General features: G+C 40.7%; 1 protein-coding gene across 1 annotated transcript in view; it reads left to right on the top strand.

Annotated features, from left to right (window-relative positions):
* The first annotated feature begins 3,604 nt into the window (after positions 1-3,604).
* Positions 3,605-21,931, top strand: part of LOC144770847 (putative DBH-like monooxygenase protein 2) — a 125,140-nt gene continuing 106,813 nt past the window's right edge. The window contains exons 1-2 of the mRNA XM_078655627.1: positions 3,605-3,932; positions 16,162-16,308. Of these exons, the coding sequence (XP_078511753.1) occupies positions 3,639-3,932; positions 16,162-16,308 (441 nt within the window). The 5' untranslated portion in view covers positions 3,605-3,638. The remainder of the gene's footprint in view (positions 3,933-16,161; positions 16,309-21,931) is intronic.

The following is a 21,931-nucleotide window of genomic DNA, read 5'->3' as shown; positions in this document are numbered from 1 at the left end:
GTTGCTTGAACCTGTATGTGTACCTGTAAATGTGTGTGCATGTGTGGTACATTTAACCCACACTGTGTGCATGTGGGAGCAGAACCCAATAATTTGACCAAACACCAATATTTCAGATCCCCCAAATTAATTAAAATGACCTCAAATGGATTCACTCAAACACCCATGATCTAGACGTAAAGACTCCACTATTCTCAAAATGGGAGGCAACCAAGTAACATCATTAAATCAGTGAATAAATGAGGTCACTGAATAACTAAGTTGTATTCTTATTTATTTATTTGAAAAATCTTATAAAGCGCCGGCAAACCCAGAGGTATCAGAGCGCTTTACATAAGGAGGTACAGTTTCTTTAAGAACGTAGTTACATAATTACAGCAGTTTCAGGTACAAAAATGATGGAGAAACAGGAGTTATAAAGGCATAGGTTAGGTATGGAGAGGGGAAAAGTAGGCAGGGGAGAGAGAAATAAGGGGAAGAGAGGAGTGAGGGAGGAGACTGGAGAGGGAGGGGTTGCAACGGGCGACTAGAAAAGAAACAGAGTCAGACGGACGGATGGGTAGGAGATGGCCAAGTGGGGGGGGACTAGAGCCAAGCTCCTCAATAGCTGCGCAGGGCAACCCCATTGGTCATCGGTCAAAGGTTGCTCGGTTGCCGAAGTACAACAAAGGGTAAAGATAACAGCCTAGATGGATTGTCATAAGGTTACAAGGAGGGGGCCTATAACATTGCAAGGTGAATGAGAAGTAGAAAAGACAGTACAGAATAATTAATTGTCATGAACATAATGCAATACAGAGTACATAGTTAGAATCATCACAAAGATGCAAAAATACAGCAAAACCAACAAAGCATTATTGAGAACTAAGCCTGAATGGTAAATTAGAAAAACTTGTGCACCCTGATGGTAATCAACAGCATCTCTGGGTAAATGGAATGAGCATCACCTTCCACATCCCCACCTCACACCCCTCCTCAGCAAACCTTCAGCTCTCAGCTCTCCACTGCCCACGCACCCTCCATCCAAGGAGCCAAAGCTGGTGGCCAAGCCTTCCCGCACCTATCTCCTGTTGTCTGGAACAAACTCCTCCTTCACATTAGAGCCACCAGTTGAGTCTTAGAATTCAGGCACAAACTGACAACTTGATTCTTCACATAGGACCCTGACAGGGTGGAAGTAACACTCCTCATCAGCATCAAGATACCCTCCCGGGTGGGAAGTGAGCTTTAAAAGTGCACATAACATAACATAACACGCTCCCTTCCTCACAATCCCAGGCTTTTCCAATCATGAAATATGACATTTAAAATGATGCATTTTCATTGCTTGCCTTTTTTCATTCTTTCTTTGTTTTTTCTCTCTTTCCTCCCAACTTTCTTTCTTGTTGACTCCTTTACTCCTTGTTGTTCTTTTTTAACCTTAGTCATCTTTCTTTCTTTTGTTCTTTCTTTCTTTCTTTCTTTCTTTCTTTCTTTCTTTCTTTCTTCCTGCCTTCCTTCTTTCTTCCTTTCTTTCTTTCATCTTTTGCCTTGTTTCCTTCTGCTTTCTTTCTTTCTTCCCTTTTCCATACCTTCCTCTCATTTTTACTTACCTTCTTTCTTTCCTTGTTCCTTTCCTTTGTTCTTCCCTTCCTTTCTTTTTTTGTCCTACGTCCTTCCTTTTATCTCATCCTTCATTCTTTCTTCTTCTGCTCTTTGTCCTTTGTTACCTTTCAGGCTTTCTTGTCTTCTTTCTTGAAGGAGACTCTCACAGCCAATGCCACACCAATGGCTTTTTTTTAGGTCTGTGTTAGACAAGACCTGTTGATTTCACTAACATAATTTATAACATAGTTACTTATAGGGCTTTAATTGTGTCATTCACAATTTTCTTCTCCATGGGTATCGAGGGGCAATGTTAGCCCACTTCAGCTACTGACTGGCTTTGCTATGAGTTTCACCATGCTGTCCTTTCACAAGGATCACATCCACACAAGGTAGTTTTCTTCATTGTCAGACATACCATGGTAATATGTAATTTCTTGAGAATTTTAGCCAATGTTTTTCTTTAGACTTAATTGGGGCCCAGCACCTTCCCGAACAATACAGTTTTGAAAAATCATGGCAAAGCAAAAAAAGAATTATCGAAAGCCTGGTGGCCAACACAGACCTATTTACTTTGGCACGGCTTGTTTTTTTCCAAAAGCATTCGCCCTCTCTTTAAAGGCGCTGCTTTAAAAAAACTGGGACATGCAGGGAATGTGAATGAATTAAATGTGCTTTCCATCACAGGAGTCAACCCTATCATTTGTAGTCACTTGCAGAATGATGCATAATAATACCTCCAGACTCATACATATTAATGTGGCTCGAGGTTAGTGGCCTTATGCGAACGTGCATTTTTCAGTGCTACTGCTAAGGAAATCAGTCACATGTCAAAATGCAAAGGAGTTCAGAAACTAGTCAGTCTGGGATAAGCACCTGCTAGTTCACACCCTGTCCTTTCTACAATTAGCGATTAGCACTTAGAATACAATGTACTTCCACAAAAGGAAACCTAATGGCAGAATCAGATGAAAATATATAACTGGGGTACTAGATTTTGCCCAGGCTGATCGGCCAGAATTAATCTGGACCTGTTGAATGAATGAGCCTCTTTGCTATAGAAAGCCATGCAGCAGGAAAGGTCAATTGTCCGGATCAGGCAAATGTTTTTGTGCCAGTTCTGGTGAAATGTATCAGCTGTACTGAGTGAAACAAAGAACAACTTTTGTGTTGGCGGGATTTAAAAAGATCACCTATAAGATATGTTAGTTGTACATAATTGTGTTGTAAAACTCTATGCTTTGAAATACTTGTGACAAATATCATATAACACTACTAATCAATTCACCACTCCCTAATTTTGACTTCCTGAGGCTTTGTTCAAACTCACGAAGACCAACATATGTTTATGTGAGTAAAAGAATATCCCGACAGATTCCAATACCTCCAGCACAAATGTGTGTAGGTGGTCCGTGCCACCCAGTTAACCAAAGATAAAATCTCAATCTAGAAACTTTAGTCTAAGCCTCAGGCACACACAAAATATCCTTTGGAAAATCTGAGAATCTAAATTCAGGGTTGTTGTTTACATTTCCTCACTTACCCTGGAGATCCTCTGCAGACAGACCATCTTCCTTTTGCTCCCTAGCCAATTGTCTACAAAAAATGGCGGTATGTATTAGACATTTGTTCATTTTGTCTTAATGAAATTACAGCAAATAACAAGCTCACAGCAGTAATGACAGTACTTTGCCCTGTGTTCAGATGCCAAATGTATGCACAGTAGAAGATTGCTACAATGCCAGCCAACCAGTTAGACGGTAATGTCAAAGGAATTTCATGATAAGGGTGAAGTCATAGGCAGTTTACTGCACCAAAATAGAAAAGCAGCCACCCTTCCTGAAGGTTGCTGCTCTGTTTGATTATGACCTCATCTGGTTTAATTTAAATTAATTTTGTATGTTTTGTATTGATGCTGGGTTGTCTTAAAAATGCTGTGGGTTGGACTTGAGAACTTCATTCCAAGAGTGGGTGATAAATAAGAGGTGCATGCTCTGAGATCCTCAGAGAAGGACTCGTACACAAAGCTGCTGTTCTCTACTTTCTGATATTCTATGGGCCATTGGTGGTCCAATTCATTAAACATGAGCCGCCAAGTACTATATTTTCTTTCCTTGCTGTCTCTGGCTGCAGGTGAGATGGAGGATCTGAGATTCTCAAAGGCCATGAACCCCGAAGGTACAGTGGTTGTTAGGTGGGGCTTCAACAAGGCCAACAAGGATATCACATTTCAGGTGGAAGCACAGACACACGGATGGATCGGGTTCGGACTCAGCCCCAGCGGAGGCATGACTGGGGCTGACATTGCGATTGGTGGAGTGTGGCCGAATCAAACTACCTATTTCGGAGTAAGTGCACCAATGTTTGGAGGAAATATGTTGGGGGTATGGTGGGACCAAATCTTAAACTATGGTGGATCCTCCTCTTAGGAATAGCTCACCTCTTTTTAAAAGATTCCCCTTTCAAACAGTTGTGTGAAGTTCAGAATAGAGGACAGGTAGTGGCAGTGAGGAAAAGAGTGAATGGAGCAGTAGTTGGAGAAAGAGTGGTGGAGGTAACCCTTGATTAAAGTTCTAGTTAATAATAATAATATTAATATACCAGTATTTGAAAAGTGCAACAATTACCCAAAGGTATTAAGGCGTTGGGAGAAATTGGGAAGATTAAGTGAGCTATTACACAAAGTCACATGTTGCTGGGCTAACCTGCCGCCGGCAATTCAACAGTGAGCCCCCAGGTTCTGTATTCAGCCACCCCGGCCGCTGCGCCACATCTCTTCACTAGTTGACTAAGTATGCATGATTTTGAAAATAAATAAGATAGGAGTGGTCCAACAAAACTGAACTAAAATGTAAAATTGAGATCTCTCATGTTCCTTCTAAAGTGATAAGCTTTCAACACTTTTCTTAAATGTTAAGAGTACCCAAGAACGTACCTTGTTCTTTGTGTTGCTATGCTATCGTGCAGCATTATTGCAATGTGGTTTTGTTGTATTCTGCAACCGTTTTCAAATATCCTTCTGTTCTCACTGTTTTGTTGTGATATGTTCTGTTATGTTTGTGCTGTTATATTGCTTTCTACATGTTATTGTGATAGGATCTGCTCATTACTGTAAAATATGTCAACAAATGGTGCTAAATTTCCAGCAAAAATAAGTATGTGCATTGAAACTTCCTGTGTCATTAACCAATGTCTATGGTGGTAAAACAGCGCTGCTCCAACTCCTCAGCTACCCAAGACAACACTCAACCCAAAACAGTGGCAGAGACTGAGTCTGAACTTAGAACTCACAGTGTTAGTTTAATGTGATAAAACCACAGTTCTATAGATTTAAGCAGGCATCAGAATTAAACAGTCTTGCTTTTGCTTTGGGGACACAACAGTGCTTAGTTTGTTTAAGAAAAATACAAGCACAGGAGTCAACAGTTTTTCTTAGGAGCCTGCCCATGGAGCGGCAACATGTATATATAGGATATTTTTACAGATATACAGACATTTAAAAAAATATAAATATCCATATTTTAAAAATAAAAACACATTATAATTTACTAGTTAGTAGTCAATATTAATCTACTCTATGCTAAAATGAAAGAAAATATTAAATTAATAAATGCAAAATTCCTAAAACGTATGAAATCAAAAGTATGTCATGTAAAATTAAAATATATAAATACATTTATTTACATTATTTTTTTTTAAATGGGTTCAGATGTGAATACTGTTTTGGGGATCAAGCAACTTTATTTTTATAGTTGTGGGTAGCACTTTTTGGGGTAAGGGTTTTTTAGTCAAATCAGCTTTATTCGGAGTAAAATCTACACCCATAAAAGCATACCAAGAATACCCTAATCTGATTTAAAAACAAAATTTTCAAATATATACAATTTTTATAAATACTAATAGTTCACACCTTTCTATTTGTCAATTATAAACATACAGAATACATGTGCGAAAATTCCCTTACACTACTACTTTTAACAAATATATTGCGAATGGCAGTGTCATTGTATGTATGCTTCTTTATATCAGAGTGTGTAGTGGTATCTGTATACAACTACACATTCTGTGTAGTTGTATACCATTACTGTATGTGCTGTGTGGGTGAGTGGCTGTATGAATGAGTAAGTGGATGTGTAGAGGAGTAAATGGACTCTATAGAGGAGTAAATGCTTGAATGAGTCCTGGAATCACTGTGAATAAGTATGTAGGTGGTTGTGTGGCTGTTTAATTTCATATACAAGAGGTTGTGTGGGGGTGGGAGTATGTGTATGATATCATCCAGTGAGTGTTTTCTAAATATATTATACTTTAAACATATATACTAAGGTAAGTGGCTGTCGGAGTACCTCTATGGTAATGTGAGTGGGTGAGTAAGTGGTAAGCAGAAGCTTGAGTGCTATGTGAGACAGTCTAAATATGAGAGAGTGTGTATGTCAATTTCTGTATGGATGAGTGAGTGGTTGTGTTAGTGGGTGTGAGTGGTTGCATGAGTACCCTTTATGAGTGAGTGGGTTTATAAGTGACTGTGCGGTTGAACAAGAGGGTTTCTGGAAGGAAGGGGAGAATTTTACGGATTGTCTTAATAAGGAAAAAGATGGAGGAGGACAACACGTTGACCTGAGGCCCAAAGGAAAGCTGGTCATCCATCAGTACCCCTAGGTTCTTGACCTTGGATACAGGTGAAGGGACATTGCCCATGCCTTCAGGCCACTACTTTGGACAGAAATTAGCGTTTGAACCAAACACTATAACTTCCGTTTTTGCCGAGTTCAATTTCAGGCAATTTCCAGCCATCCAGTTTCCCACTGCCAACATGCAATGCTGAAATTTGTTTGCAACTCCTTCCTCTTTGCCCGGTAACAGCGACACCACTATCTGGGTGTTATCGGCATTAGAGGTAAGTTCAAAGTCAAAAGCTCCAATTACTGGTGCTAGTGAGGTAACATATACATTGAACAGAGTGGGGCTCAGGGACGAACCCTGGGGCACCCCACAAGTTAAAACGAAAGGTCTAGAATCGTATTCACCGAGTGCCACACTCTGAACTCTGTTGGTGAGGAAAGCTGCCATGATGCCAAGTGCTTTCCCTTGTACCCCACAAGCCTTCAAATGGTCCAACAATATTACATGGTGGACCGTATCGAAGGCCACGGAAAGGTCCAAAAGGACCAGCGCTGCTCTCCCCCCAGCATCGACTACTGCTCTGATCTCCTCAGTGGCTTTAATTAATGCTGATTCAGTGCTATGGCTGGCTCTGAACCCATGTTGCGATGGGTCTAACGCCTGAGTGGCCGTTAAGAACGCACTGAGTTGGGCATTCATCACTTTTTCTATGGCTTTAGCTTGGAGGGGGAGTCTCGCTATAGGGCGGAAATTGTTGGGATCCATGATATCCAGATTTGGCTTTTTTAATAGAGGCAAAATAGATGCTCGTTTCCTACAGGACGGAAAGTCTCCGGTCGCAAACATGTTATTAAACAAGGCCGTCAATGAAGTAGCAATCGGGGTTGAAGCCAACTTAATAACAGCTACCGTACATGGGTCTGTCGGTGTGCCTGATTTTATCCCTTGAAGCAGTCCCTTTATATCCTCAACCTTCACTGGGGTAAAACACTCCAACTTTGCCCCCAGGGGATATTCGGTAGTATTTTCCACTCTAGTGAGCGGGCGCTTCAACATATCCAGGCCAGAAAATGCCTTGAAAAGGGTCTCTACCTTGTTAGAAAAGAACTTCGCCAGCTCCTCACATAGCTCGAGGCTCGGGGGCATAGCTGCGGGTTTGGGGAGGCGAAACAGGAAACCGTTTTGAACAGTTCTTTTGCCGAATTTTTAGCTAGGTTATTGCGGTTGGTGAAGAAGCCTTGCTTCGCCGCTATCGCCATTTTTTTATAAACTAGCAGGCTGTCTTTGAATGGCCTTTTATCAGTGTCCTTATACTCTTTGCACCATATCCTTTCCAGTCTCTTGTAACCTAATTTCTGCATTCTGAGTTCTTCCGAGAACTAGGGAGCTGAAGGCTGCGATCTGGTGGGGAGGCAGAGGATGGGAGGGGCAAGAGTGGCACAGGCCTTTTCAATCCATTTTGTGTAGGCTAGAGCTGCCGCCTCCACCTCCATTGGGAGTACCTCTGTGGAAGCGGACAGGAGATCCTCGAATAGTCACCCATCTATTTTGTTCCAGGCCCTGAAGATCTTGGCAGGTTTAGGTGTTCGATCGGACCTCTGCGGCCTCAGAACCGTGATAGTAAATTTAATAGTGTTCTATTGATCTTTGTTAGCATGTATGAGTGAATATATAGGTAAATGTTTAGATGTGTGTGTAGATGTGGGAATCACTGAGTGGGATTTTAGAAACTTGTATTGGTGTGTCAATGGTTTCAGATATGGTACTGCATATTTTATAATGAGTGTTGAAAGTTTACACTAGTGTATGATGAGATGTATCAGATTGTCACATGTATGATGTCATCAGTGAAGTCATCAGTGATGTCATTTGAGATAGTATCAGTGATGTCATCAGTGATGTCACTGACCATGTCATGAAAGATGTAATATGTGACATCTTCACCAATGGAATGCGGGCGCAAGATATACAGTTAGTACAACTATAGCGGAGGAATTTCAATGGTTTTGTATGAGTCAAATGTCCAGCTAACTATAACACCCCTGAAACCTATGGTTTTTTTCAGTGAATATATATATATATATATATATATATATATATATATAACCCTGTTCTATATTCAAGTAGGTCAAGTAGGCTGTCATGTTTGACCAATTCAAAGGCTGAGGAGAGGACCAGGAGGATTAGGAGGCAAGATGTGTCATCATATGTCAATACTGTTTGCGTACTGTGACCCTGACAGAAACTGCACTGGAATTGGTCAATAAGATGGAACTGAGTTATATAGTGAGGGAGAGCTTGTCTTAGTGCATGATTGTTTTAGTGCAGGAAGGGATGCTGTCTTGCACAAAAAAATAAGAGACGTTTTCCTCGTTCTGTGAATTTTGCATCATGCATAGAAACAAGAAATATGAGGGGAAAAATAAATCTCATCACCACATCATGTAGGAGGCATACCGATTTTAAGCAATCCACACATTTCTGTTACTTTTGAATTGCATTAAATCTATGGGTAGATGCACAGAAACACCAATGCTCCACCCATATGGAGCACCTCCCAGCACAAACTGTAAAACATGTCAGCACAAATCACCACTTGATGGTTTTGTAAATCTGGGTTAAGGAACTGGGTTGCACAACATCACCTTGCATGTTGCAAGGGCAAAATAAATCCTTATTATATCTGCCCCCTCATTTGTTCAAGTGTTGATGATCTGACTTGTGGCAGTACTTATTGAGCACAATTTGTTCCTGTTTCCTTCACTCTTGTGCCCTTTTCTGATACCCATTCTTTTTTTGAATATGGATCCATCACTACAGTAGTTGGTGCTAATGTACTGAAGAGTCCCACTCATTGCGGAACAGAGCTCCCACACCTAACTGGCCTATGTCTTAGTTGTATCTAGACAGCTTAAAGAGGGTGTGAATGATTAGGGTTAATTCAATGGATTAACCCTATTACTATCCATTTGAGTCAGGCCACCAGCGGTTCACCTGCAGCACACCTGACTATGAAACCATTGATTTGGAATCACAATTACTAGCATCACCCTAGGCCTAAACTGTGTTTCAAATCCAAGAGTTGCAAATCCTTGAAGACATGCTAGTCTGCGATGTTAGGATTAGTATCTACTGGTTCCATTAAAAGTAGAATTATCGAAAAGAAAATAATACATGAAGCAGGGTTGGGAAGGAGTCCTTATGATAAAGCAGTCAGTAATTTTGTTTTTTTTCAATGGAGGATAAGCGGGAAAAATAGGGAAGAAAAAAGAGAGAAAAGAATAGATCAGATTAGATGGCAGGTAGGGGGATTAGGGTAGGCACGTTGAATGTCAAGGGGCTGAATTCATTGGAGAAACAACGCCGGGTTGCACAGGAATTACGAGTTCTCCAATGTGATATAATATGTCTGCAGGAGATTCATATAGTTTGGTCAAAGCGGCAACTGTTAGAAGAACTAGGGTTTAATGTAATTACTTGTACCAAATATTCCGGTGCTGCAAGAGGTGTAGCTATCCTTGCTAAAAGACACGTTACCAACACGGGCAGGAGTCTATCAGATGGGCTAGGACGATGGGCAATTGCAGAATGCCTTGTGGGTCATATTAAATTTACGGTCTGTGTAGTATATGGTGCAAATTTGAATGAAGCAAGGATTCTGGAAAATCTGAATGTTGAGCTAGCAGCGTGGCCCACACCTCTGATTTTATGTGGTGACTTTAACATAAATCTTGCACCGAATATTCTAAATAATGAACAGTCAAAGTATGTTGGTAGGAAGCCACGCGTGTTTAAAGCATTACAGGCAATAACGGGCGATCATGGGTTAGTGGACGCGTGGGCCTTCTTAAGGGGGGCTGCACCTGGGTATACTTTTTTTCTTTCCCCCATCGGACGCTCGTCCGATTAGATTATTTTTTCACCACTCAATCACTTCAAAATCAGGCAACGATACAAGTATATCCTAGAATCACTTCTGATCATGGACCAGTAGTTCTCTCTATTGCTGGTATAATATCAACGACTCGACCAACAGCTTTCTCTTTTGACCGTAAATTATTAGTGGAACAGCAATTCATCGAGCAGATGAAACAACGGATAATTTTTTTTTCAATATTAATCGAGGGAGTAGTAGTGTTGGAGGAGTGTGGGACTGTTTTAAAGCCGCCTTTCGTGGAGAGGTACTCAGTTATGGTATATACAATAAAAAAAAACAGACAGCCAATACCAAAAAACTATATCAGGATTTGATTACAGCTGAGGAAAACCTTATGCAAGGTATACAGGCTGAAAGAGACCCATCGGATCAGGTTACAGCAGTGGCACGGCTAAAAGCAAGACTAAATTTGATCTGGGCTAAAGAGGCAGCAAAAAAGTTTTTTGTTAAAAGGCAAATCCATTATGAGTACGGTGAGGCAAGCGGCAGATGCCTCGCCCAAAAAATGAGATCAAGGGAGACTGCTCAGCGTATAGATGAATTATTAGATATGAAGGGTGACTCTGTTAAGGATGATCAGGGAATTTTGGAGGTATTTAGACAATTTTACGAGATTTTATATAAAGATGAAGTATATGATGAGGCAGCGGCTATTACTTTGACCAATCAATATTGTACCCGAGATCTCTCGTCGGAGGAGATACAATTAATGGAGACTCCCATCTCATTAGAAGAACTCGAAAAGGCAGTAAATGGGTTAGCATTAGGGAAGGCGGCAGGGCCGGATAAGCTGCCGCTGGAAATATACAAAACTTTTTTCCCTGTTCTGAAGACTGATCTATTGTCAACAATGTTAGAGGCACAGAAAGGTGCACCCCCTAAAACATGGAGGGAGGCGTCGATTGTAGTGTTCCACAAAAAGGGTAAGCCGGCTAATATTCCAGGATCATATAGGCCCATCTCGCTTTTAAATGCAGATGGGAAAACATATTCAAAGATTTTAGCCAATAGACTTTCTGTAGTTATAGCAGGATTAGTATCATCAGTACAACATGCGTTTATCCCTCAACGCAGTACAACAAACCACGTTAATTGGGTGATTTCCTTTTTGGATTATGTTAAAGTCACTCGGGAACCATTTTGTTTAATCTTGCTTGTTGCCGAGAAGGCTTTTGACCGTGTTACATGGCGGTTTTTATGGGAGGTGATGAGGAGACGAGGTTTTGGGCCACAGTTCATAAAATACATCCAGACACTGTATTATCGACCAGTCGCACGTATTAACACAATGGGACTCGAGTCGGCAGAGGTAGAAATCAATAGAGGTACAAGGCAAGGTTGCCCATGCTCTCCGCTGCTATTCTCCTTATATATTGAACCTTTTTTAAAGATGTTAGAACTAAGTGTGCATATACCCCCTTTACTTATACAGTACTATCAATTCAAAGTATTAGTATATGCGGATGACGTGGCCGTGGTCACGCCGAATCCAACAGTAGCAATGCCAGCAATTGAACAACTGGCCACCATTTTTGGTAGGCTATCTGGCTATAAGTTGAATTCTGCCAAGACTCAGCTGCTAAGTATAAACATTCCGAAATTTACTGATCCAAGGCTGTGTCAAGAAGTTATATACTTAGGGGTTAAATTACGAACATGTACTGCCACTTTGGTTAAAGTAAATTGGGATCAACTACTGGTTGGTGCTAAGAAACAATTAGATCGGGCTGAATGCCTACACCTTTCCCTAGTAGGGCGATGTAATCTATTAAAGATGCTGATATTGCCCCAAATATTATATTTTTTTCGTTGTATACCCTTGGAGATCTCTAAAGTTAGATTGGCACAATTACAAGCAATTTGTATGAGTTTTATGTGGTCAGGGAAAAAAGCACGATGGGCTAGGCACTTCATGACATTGCCGAAAAAGCTAGGAGGATTTTCGGTACCAGACTTTTCACTGTATTATTATGCGTGTAGGTTACAAGGGATGGGTATCTTGTTGACAGGAACAGCACCAGAGCAGTTGGCAGAATGTCCCTCGATATATCAAATGGTATTGGGTATAAAAGTAAAAAATCTCTTATTTCTCTACCTAGAATGGAGCTATTACAAGCGAACACGGTTTAAAATGTTAGAAGCGGCATACAAGGTTTGGCGAGCAGCTAGAGAAATGTTTGGTTTTGTGAAAATTTCCTATTACACACCGTTGGTATCGCCAATATTTTTACCAGTTGATCTATGGGATAGAGTGGTGTATAACTGGAGGGGGAGAGGAATAAGAGTGGTGGGAGATCTGTATTCTGATGGTGCTCTTAAATCTTTTGAAAAGTTACGTATGCAATATCAACTCCCCAGAGAGCATTTTTCTAAATATCTTCAGATTAGGGAGTTTTTAGAGAAAAGTGGCATTATCTTTCAACTAAATCCCCTGATTGAAGCTAATACAAGAAGAGCAAAGATAGGTATTTTATATAATCTGATGTTAAACACAAAAACCAACGATATTGAACAGCAGAATCTTAAATGGGGGACTAAATTAGAAAGACAAGATATTCACATTGAAATCTCTCTGGATATGGCAACAGACTTATTTCTATCTGCAAAGCTCCTTGCTCAACATTTCAAATCCCTCTTTAATTTATATTATACACCCGATAAGGTCTCTAAATGGTCTGGGGATGCTTCCGATTTGGCCACATTTCTGCAAATGATGTACATATCTTTTTTATGTGTCCATCATTGGCTCCCCTTCTGTTACAGATAGAACGATTTCTATCGGGAATTGTAGGATATCAAATTCAATTATCTGCAACTCAGATTCTTTTGGGGGTAGAAATGGGATTAAAGGATACTGGAACTGCAAAGCAATATGCTAAATTAATATTTGTTGCGACTGCTGTTTATAGATTGTGTATCGCTTCGTACTGGCTACAACAGGAACCACCCTCATTTGTGGAATGGCGGTCCAGATTCTTTGTTACTCATAATATGGAGCACAGTCTGTATGCGTTGAAGGGCTTTCTAAAAAGAAACTTGGCGCACAAATATGGGGCAGAGTCACACAGTATGTGGAGTTATAAAATAGGGTTATATCTCTCTATTAGTGCCTGCCCGCAGAATTAAGCCAATGTCTGGATTTGTTTTTCCTTCTCTTTCTTCTTTTTCTTTTCTAATAGACCAATGTGTTAAGTGAATTTCTAGATATTGCTTTTTCCTCTTTGTTTCTCTATCTATAATTATCAATCTTCTCTTTGCTGACTGTTCATGACATGTTATGTAATTTTTGCTTGATTTAAAAAGCAATGTTATTATTTGTGCAATATGCTAATAAGCGATGATCTATGCTGTACTTATTTGTATTGATCGGAATGACTCATACCAACCGCTTCATGTATCAAAAATAAATAAAATAAAAATAATTTAAAAAATGTAGAATTATTGATAACTCAAGGTCCTACTAATCTAGATGATAATCTTTTTGGGCATATGAGTAATATTGGCTTGGTGTATGAGCTCCTCTCAATGCTGCAGCATGTAGTCACTTAACTTTGCTTTCTTGGAGATATTGGGTTGCTGCTTCAGCCCTTGATGACAAAGTAATTCCCTTCAGGTTGGCCAGAGAGGTGGCTAAAAGGTCTGAATTCCAGGACTTTCTTGGCAGCTCTCCAGTAAACTAAATGTTGAAATGGCAGGATGATGTTCCACTTCTTATTCTGGAGCAGTCATCAGATTTTTCATTTTTTGTGAATAATTTGTAATTTATTCTGCAATCATCCCAAACACCTTCATGCAATGGATATGAAGTGGGGTCCTCTCAGAGAGACTGAGTTTGAGAAGATGGATAAAACAATGGTCTCAAGATAGATGCATAACCAATCAGACAGATATGCTCCTAAATTGCAATGCGTCAGGGTATCTAACAGAAAACGCTACCACAACAAGAGTTTATTTGTTAACTAAAGTGGTAGAATTGTTATTGATTGCAGATACATTTAACCCCTACACTTTAAAACACAAAATCAAACTCTGTAATTAACACCAGGGGAGATGCAATTTCACCGCAAACCCTTGGCAGGCTAGGCATGTCTAGCAAACCTAATTCACATTTAAGCACAATCTAAACAATAAAAATGTGTACTCCTCAAAGATCTTATGTGCCATTGCAAACCTTTGTGTAGCAGGCTGGAATCCCAGCCTCTTGTTGGCCCCAGATTCTTTGTAAGCCTGAGCACAATCTCCACTAAATAGGTGTAATCTTGGGTCATTTCTGGTATTTCACAGATATGATATATAATGCTTTGGATTTAATCCCTTACCTCACTATTACTTTTTTTAACCATTACCCCACACTGTGGAGAATTTCTGAGGTTTTGGTAGTTTAAACCATTATGTTTTAACTGACCTTTTCACCTAACTGTAACATCACTTTAACCTCAGCGACGTACATAAAAAATTACATAAATGTATATACCGCTGCTTTTTTAATCCCTTACCTCACTGTTACTTTTTTTCTCAACTTAACCTTAAAAATCTCTTAGCTCCCTTTATCTCTACCCACAAAGAAACCCCAAAAAAACCTTAGTTCCTTTTGCATCTGTGTGCAATTTAAACAACCCTCACTTCATTTTACCGCAATCCATCTTTGAATGCAAAACACCCTACACATCCATTACTACCCCATACCCTTAGACATCCCATAACATTAAAACCCCTTTACAAACCTTTCTAACATGTTCCTTATCCACCCCTGCACCCTAAACACCCCCTTAAAACCCATACCACCCTGAACTCTTACCCATCACATAACCCATGCATCCCTGTTTCTTAAAAAACATTGCTTTTATGCCATTTAAAAAAAAAACATACTTACCTGCATAATAAAGTGCAGCATTGTAAAGTAATAATAAAAATAAATGTGTGGTACTTATCTGTGTGGTAATTCCCTCAGGATAAGGACCCCAGGTTGAAGTCTACATACCACTGAGATAGATGGTGGGAAGTGCTGTGATATCCTTTCCAGCAGATGGTCGTGATACATGTGATCATAGTTAGTTTGGAGGAGGATTAGCCTAAACTCAGTGATTGCTTGGATTGGAGAGTAGCAGACCAAAGTAGACATTTTTTTAAAGATACATGCCTTGGTCAAGAATTTTAACAAGCTTAGGTAGGCCAACACATGAAAGCCTGCTAATAACCCAAGACAATCAATGATGCTTCTAATATGCAGAGAATGCCATCTTGAATGTTTTGTTTCACAGTATCTGTGCGGCGCAACTTGGAAACATATTGGTATGTTACGAACAGAGACGTTTGATTGGTGTGGGATGATATATTTTTCCCCATGACTTTTTGCCACTGAAGGTGGTGACAGCTCTCTAGTTCAACACATGATTGGATCTGCCTATTTTATTTATTGTTAATTAGTGATGATTATGAGTTTCAGAGCTTGTAGTGATAATGCTTGAGTTTCTTAGCAATAGATTTTGTGTACAGAAATGTCTTAAACATGTCATGTTGGGCTGCATTGATAGGTTACTGTTATAGTGGCATATTCCTTCCTCGTAAGCAGGAGTAACGTACCCTGTCCGCATAGGTTAAAAGGGTGTAGGTATATTGATGAGGTTACAGGCTACTTAGAAGACTCCACCAGAAGCACCATCCTCTCGGCTCAGCCCACTCTTACTGACTGACATCTATCTTTTCAGTCATTTACCAACATGTCACATTATGAGCTTGGCTGATCAAAGTAGGCGAATCAGGTCGTGTGCACAGAGAACATTAAAAACACAACATAACATACAATATACCTTTCCATATCTCTTAATAGTGATATTAGCTTTTATAATAAAATCCAATTACACTCACTTAAATATTATGTAATGCTATTATGTACTCCATTCATCTCCAACAACCTAATAAAAATATATTTGCAAAGGCATCTGTACTATCACTCAAAACCAAGAAAGGGATATCTATGCACTGATGAATAATCGGCAAATTGTATTTCATTTCAGGACTACCATGCGATTGGGCATATTAAGCCAATATTGGATCCGATGCAGAACTTCAGGCTCATTTCTGTGACTGAAAATGAGACAAGTACCACTATGAGGTACACCCGCAAATTCAGAACATGCGACCCAGATGATGTCGATGTCACAGTAAGTGGTGATGGTTTGGGTGTGGGATTCGTGATTTTCACCAATTGCAGTATGTTGAATCCATATAGGCGCTTGTATGATCAGGATTGACTTAAGACGAATGTGATCATTAAAGCATTTCCCCTGTGCCATGATGAAAGCAATCTCTAAGCTTGGAAAAATGAGATGAAAATATCATGTCAATCTGATGTTGATGATGGTGATTTTGTGTTCATGTTGTCTTGTAATTTTGAGTCTACTGGTTGGCATTGGAATAATCATCACAAACAATGTCTTGTAGTTGAGGGTTCCAGCCAAATATTAATGACAAAGTGCAGCCACTTAGACATGACCCTTCAAGGTTTCAGCCTAGTCTCATCTTGTGGTAGTAGATAATATACAAACCTAAATAAAGTACAGTATCATTCCATTTAGTTAAAGAATCATGAACAATATGTAATATGTAATATGCTAATCATGATGAGCATGCCTAATTGCATTTAAAAATTATCTCTGAAGATCAATGTAAGTGAACAGGTATCACATTATATCAAGTTTGTCTTTGGCCAAATGGTCCTAGTTATTGTTTTGAGTGTTTTTTTTATTAAAGACAGAGTGAACTGGGGTTGCTGCAGTCCTGATTGTTTAAGCTTTTACCATAAGATCAAATATTAGATCAGATTGGAATGAAAGCTTCCTTGATGAGTTGCATCAAAATTTGAGGAGTGCCATATCTACTAAGATACAGTGTTTTGTGTTGCTCCCTCTGTGCTGCTTTACTTTAGAGTGTCCTGTGTCAACACACACACACACATTGTGCACCACAGTGCAAGGGTGCGTGTGTGATGTTAAGCATAGATTTTGTAATGGAAGAGTACTCCAGTACAAAATGTATTAATTTGACAAAGTTTAATACATCTCCCCTTCTGTGTTCGGAGTGTGCCAAGTTTGTAGAATTTGTCTGTGCCTATTTACGCAAATTGACAGAAAGATTACGTGGAATTACAAAAAAGCAGTGTGCATAACAGACACTCGCATGCAGTTATGAACCAAAGTCCTGTGCACACTTATACGTGTGTACAGGACTTTGGTTCATTACTGTGTGCAGGATTTCTCCGTCACACACATAGAGGTTATAGGGTGTTTCCTCTACCTTTTGGCGCCGTACTTACAGGCATTCATCACACTACACACAGTAGCAGCAGGGCGCCTCTACTTCCTAGACCACCAACCCCCCACTTTTAGACTTTTAACTCGCATTCAGTTATTTTTGTGCATTTACTGTAATTTGCTTAACCACAAATGGTGCGGTTGCAGTAAATTTTTTACTGCAAATGCCCAGTACAAACCATTCGACTTAGAGGTTAGGAACAGGATGGATAATATACAGTTGATAGAGGCCCAGAAAAAGTAGATGGTAAAAATGTATATGGCTTTCATGTCAATATCCCCCATGATGTACTGGTCATAGAATTCTCTCCACCCTTTGAATTTTAAATAGTGCACAGAACATGATCTTGAAAAAAAGCCAAGAAGAACATCTCAGTCATTGCCTGTTTCCTGTGGCATCAACATGCCTGTCAGACTCTCTATGTGGTTTAGAAGTCTGTCCCACATGAAAAGGTGGAGGCACCTATCACTGTTTGAGCCGAATTTTCCCAAGAGCCCAGCATCCGAAGTGAAAAGTTCCTAGCATTGCAGCTTACTCTCTGCAAATGTTTTATCTGAATTGTTATCCTAGATTTAGTTACCATGCTGATCAAAATTCATGGGAAATCTAAAGTATTTAATGATTCATCAGACCATGGAATTGTTTCAGAGACACTTCTTTGTGCAGTGCTTGGCACTCTAAAACCAATGATTAAAAGAAGCAAATAGGTGACTCCTGTAAATCCCTACACCCCTGCTGATCAGCCTGAGAGTTATTAGGTGGAAAGATTGCATGCTACACAGTGAAATTATTCAAAATACCCAGCCAGGCATCACCACCTGTATAGGCTCCATAGAAGGAGACTTCTAACACTGCTTATGCTGACCATTAAAACACAACTACCATTATGTGCACTGCTTCCTCAGTCTACAGGGCTCAACTCCCCCAAATATTTTCTTATTATTTACTCAACAGACATGCTAAGCCACTATTCTACAGATGATGCGCACACCTTAACCAGGCATTCTCTGTAAAAGAATTGCCCACCTTGTGGATCTTAAACATTACACTGTACATGATTACATAAGTAGTTGCATCCTTATGAATAGCGGCTGCTGTGAGGACTTCATCTGTTTCTGCTGAAAATTGGAAGCTTTGGAGATGCATACTAAGAGAAGAGCACAAAGCCAGAAACAGCAGCTTAGGAAATTTTCTCCACAAAAATACAATAGTCTGGAAGATTTATTGTTCCAGTCACACTTCAAACCTGGCACAATTCCTACCAAGACAGACTGAGTTGAAAAAACTGATAGCATTCACAACTAAAAACGTATTCTGCAAGGATTAGACTGTTAAGGGATTAAAGACAGCGCAATAGTTCCTTTTGATGTACAGTGACATCATGACCATCAGCATGCATTCCTTCATGTGGGCTTATGTGATAGATACTGCAGTACACATTTACCAAGTTGATAGATAAGATGTACACTTAAAATTGCTGATTGTGTGAAAAGGGCATATTGATGCAATGTTTCTCTGTAAATGTGTTTGTGAAAGTTACATTTACTGAACAATTTAACACACTTCCAAAGATTTGACAATTCTACCTGCATAGTCTTCACCTTATGAATTTCCTGAAGATGCCAGTTTGGTTCAGAAACTTTTTTCTCTAGCAAAAGCTCTCCTGTGTTACCAGGTGCATCCATGTGGTATCAGTCTTGACTTCCTCTGATCTAGATATGATGATATAAGGGAATACAGTGTGCTAACTGGTGTGCTGGCATCAGTTCACATCTTTAACGCCAGAGTGCTTCACCAACAAAACTCCTCAGCTTTTGAAAGTAAGTACATAAAAAGTCCCCTTCTTAGTTTCCAGGGTCCGAATCCTATTGCAGATGGTTAAAGCAGAAGTTCTTCTCAGACCCGCTGGTCATCCTGAAGTGGCGTCTAGGATCTGAAGACTACCCTTCAGCCAGTTTCTGTTTATTGATGCACCCAAACACCCCAAAGACCATCACAGATTTGCCAAGCTAGTTTTAGCCAATAACTGCAAAGTCATACAGAAGCAATCCCTGTACCCTTCAGGTAATCCTAGTGAAACAGAACCACCTCCCAGCAGGGCTTCACCATCACTAGCAAAAACACATTAGTCCCGCTAAATTCCCCTTATTCTATTGTCTCTCCCCTCAACAACACCACCTTCCACTGAGGGGTATGGTCCGTTGGGTGATCGAGTTGATCCAAAAGGGCTAAGCCTTGCACTACCAGTCCCTCCCACCTGATTGCCCTCTGACTGCAAGAAAGTACTTTTTTGCACACACACCTATGATGGAGTGGAGCTTCTTGATCTGATTAAGAAAGGGTCCTCAAAAGTTTTCACCTTAGGACAAAATTCTGCTCCCATTATTTCTTACTTCCTAAGAAAGCATGAGATTTGTATGGTACTTTCACTCTTGATTTTAGGGGGACAAGTTCAAAATGCCGTTGTTGTGGTGTAGTCTCATGAGGATTGCCAAAATGTCTCCCGGGACATTCATCTCCTCCATAACCTGCCATAGTCTCGCTCTTGGAACCAAATCGAAAGCGGCACGTAAGTCCACAAAGACTGTGTACAAAGTGCCGCCCTCGATTAGTGCTGTTTTCCAATATAACAGGTTCAACCTGAAAATTTGATCGGTTGTGGACACCCCTTGCCTAAATCCCGCCTGGTAAGGAGTCAAAATCTCCATCTCTTCAATCCAGTTCTGTAGCCTATCTAAGATCAGTCTCCCAAAAAGCTTTTGGAATACGTCAATAAGACTGATCGGACGATAATTGGATGGGAGCAGAGGGGATCCCTTCTTGAAGATAGGGACCACCTCTGCCCCCAGCCAAGTATAGGGGACCTCCATCCCCCCCAAGACAGCATTAAATATGAGCATAAGGTAAGGGGCCCATATCCCAGGTTCCTGCTTGAATAGATCGCCTGGTACCCCGTCAAGGCCTGGGGCTTTCCCTGTTGTTAACCCAGCTATAGCTACCCTCACCTCTTTTTCTGTAAATCGCTCCCCTTTGGAATCTGGTACTATCCTGTTGGCTAATATGGTGAGTGCCCCCTCCTCTATTGAGTACAGTGACTGGAAGTGGTTCTGCCATGTACTGGGAGCTATATTCGGTTCAATAGCCGAGGATGAATCCTCTGTTCCATTGGCCACTATTCTCCAAAATTTACAGGAATCTCTGATGGTTAGTGTTCTTGCTAGTTCTTCCCAGTATTGTTTGTCCCACTCGACCCTGGCATTCACCAGGAGTTTCCTGTAGGCCCTTCTCCAGGATTGAATTTCCTCCCTAGGTTTATGCTCCTTTATTGCTAAAAGCAATTTAGTTTTTGCGTCCCTACATGTAGCATTGTACCATGTCCTCTTAGTTGTTGGGCCGGTTTTTCCATCTTGTTTGGAGAAAAGGTCCAGCTCCAAGGTACTAATTAAATCTACATGAATCTGAGCCAACTTTTCCTTGTTACCCTCTTCTTCTATTTTCGGCCCGGTGTAAAATGCGCTCTCTAAGAGTGGGGTGATTCTGGCATACAATTTTGGTAGCTTATTGCTGCGAGTAGCCAGTTTCTCCCACCTTACTCTTCTCCGGTTATTTACCAAGAGCAGGCCTGACTTATTGTTACTAGGAGCGGGGGCTGTATCCTCTTTTGCTGGCAAAGCATATTCAAGCTCCAAGGCGTTGTGGTCGCTATCCCATCTCTCGGTAATCTTAAAATCAATGATTTGAGACCACAGCGGTAATTTGACAAGAATATAGTCAAGTCGCGATTCGCTACCTGGTTTATTATAGGTATGTTTGCTGGGCATGTCTGATTTGCAGCGCCCATTGCAGGCCCTTAAACCCTGGTTTAGAATAAGGGCGGTTATCTGCAATGCGAGAGGGGTCCAAGCTCTGGGTGGGGGCGCCACCGTGGTCGGGATTAGCCATCGTGAGTCTTCTTCAAAGGAGGATCCATCACGAAGGCCTGGTAATGGTTCAAAGTGCGAATTTAAGTCAGCGCCCACTATACAGTGGAGTTCCCCTGGGATACTAGCTAAGAAAGCCGAAAGCTCCTCTATAGTAGTAGATTCTTGTGATGTGGGTACGGGCCTCGAGTACACATTGACTACCACCAATTTCGTGGAGTTGGGCCACTCAAGGAGGACAGCCAAGATGTCCTCAGAACCTGTCGCCATACATCTGGCCTGGCAGCCCAGGTCTGAAGCTACCCAAGTTGCCAGCCCTCCTGACGGTCCACCCCGACCCCCCCACTTGGCTGATTTGGAGAATACTGCATAACCTTGTGGTATGAGTTCTTCTCTAGCCCAAGTTTCCTGAAAGAGACATACACTCTTTGAATTGATAAAGGAAACTGTAGTGTTCTGTACTGTGCCTCACTGGCACCTGTAGATAGAACCCTCCACTTTGAGGGTTCTAGGGCTACGAGTAGAATGTTAAGACTCGGGAGTTGAAGCCTGG

The sequence above is a fragment of the Lissotriton helveticus genome, chromosome 7, assembly GCF_964261635.1.
Source record: "Lissotriton helveticus chromosome 7, aLisHel1.1, whole genome shotgun sequence".
NCBI lineage: Eukaryota > Metazoa > Chordata > Amphibia > Caudata > Salamandridae > Lissotriton > Lissotriton helveticus.
The sequence above is the reverse complement of the archived record's forward strand: the minus strand, read 5'-3'. Positions and strand labels throughout refer to the sequence as shown.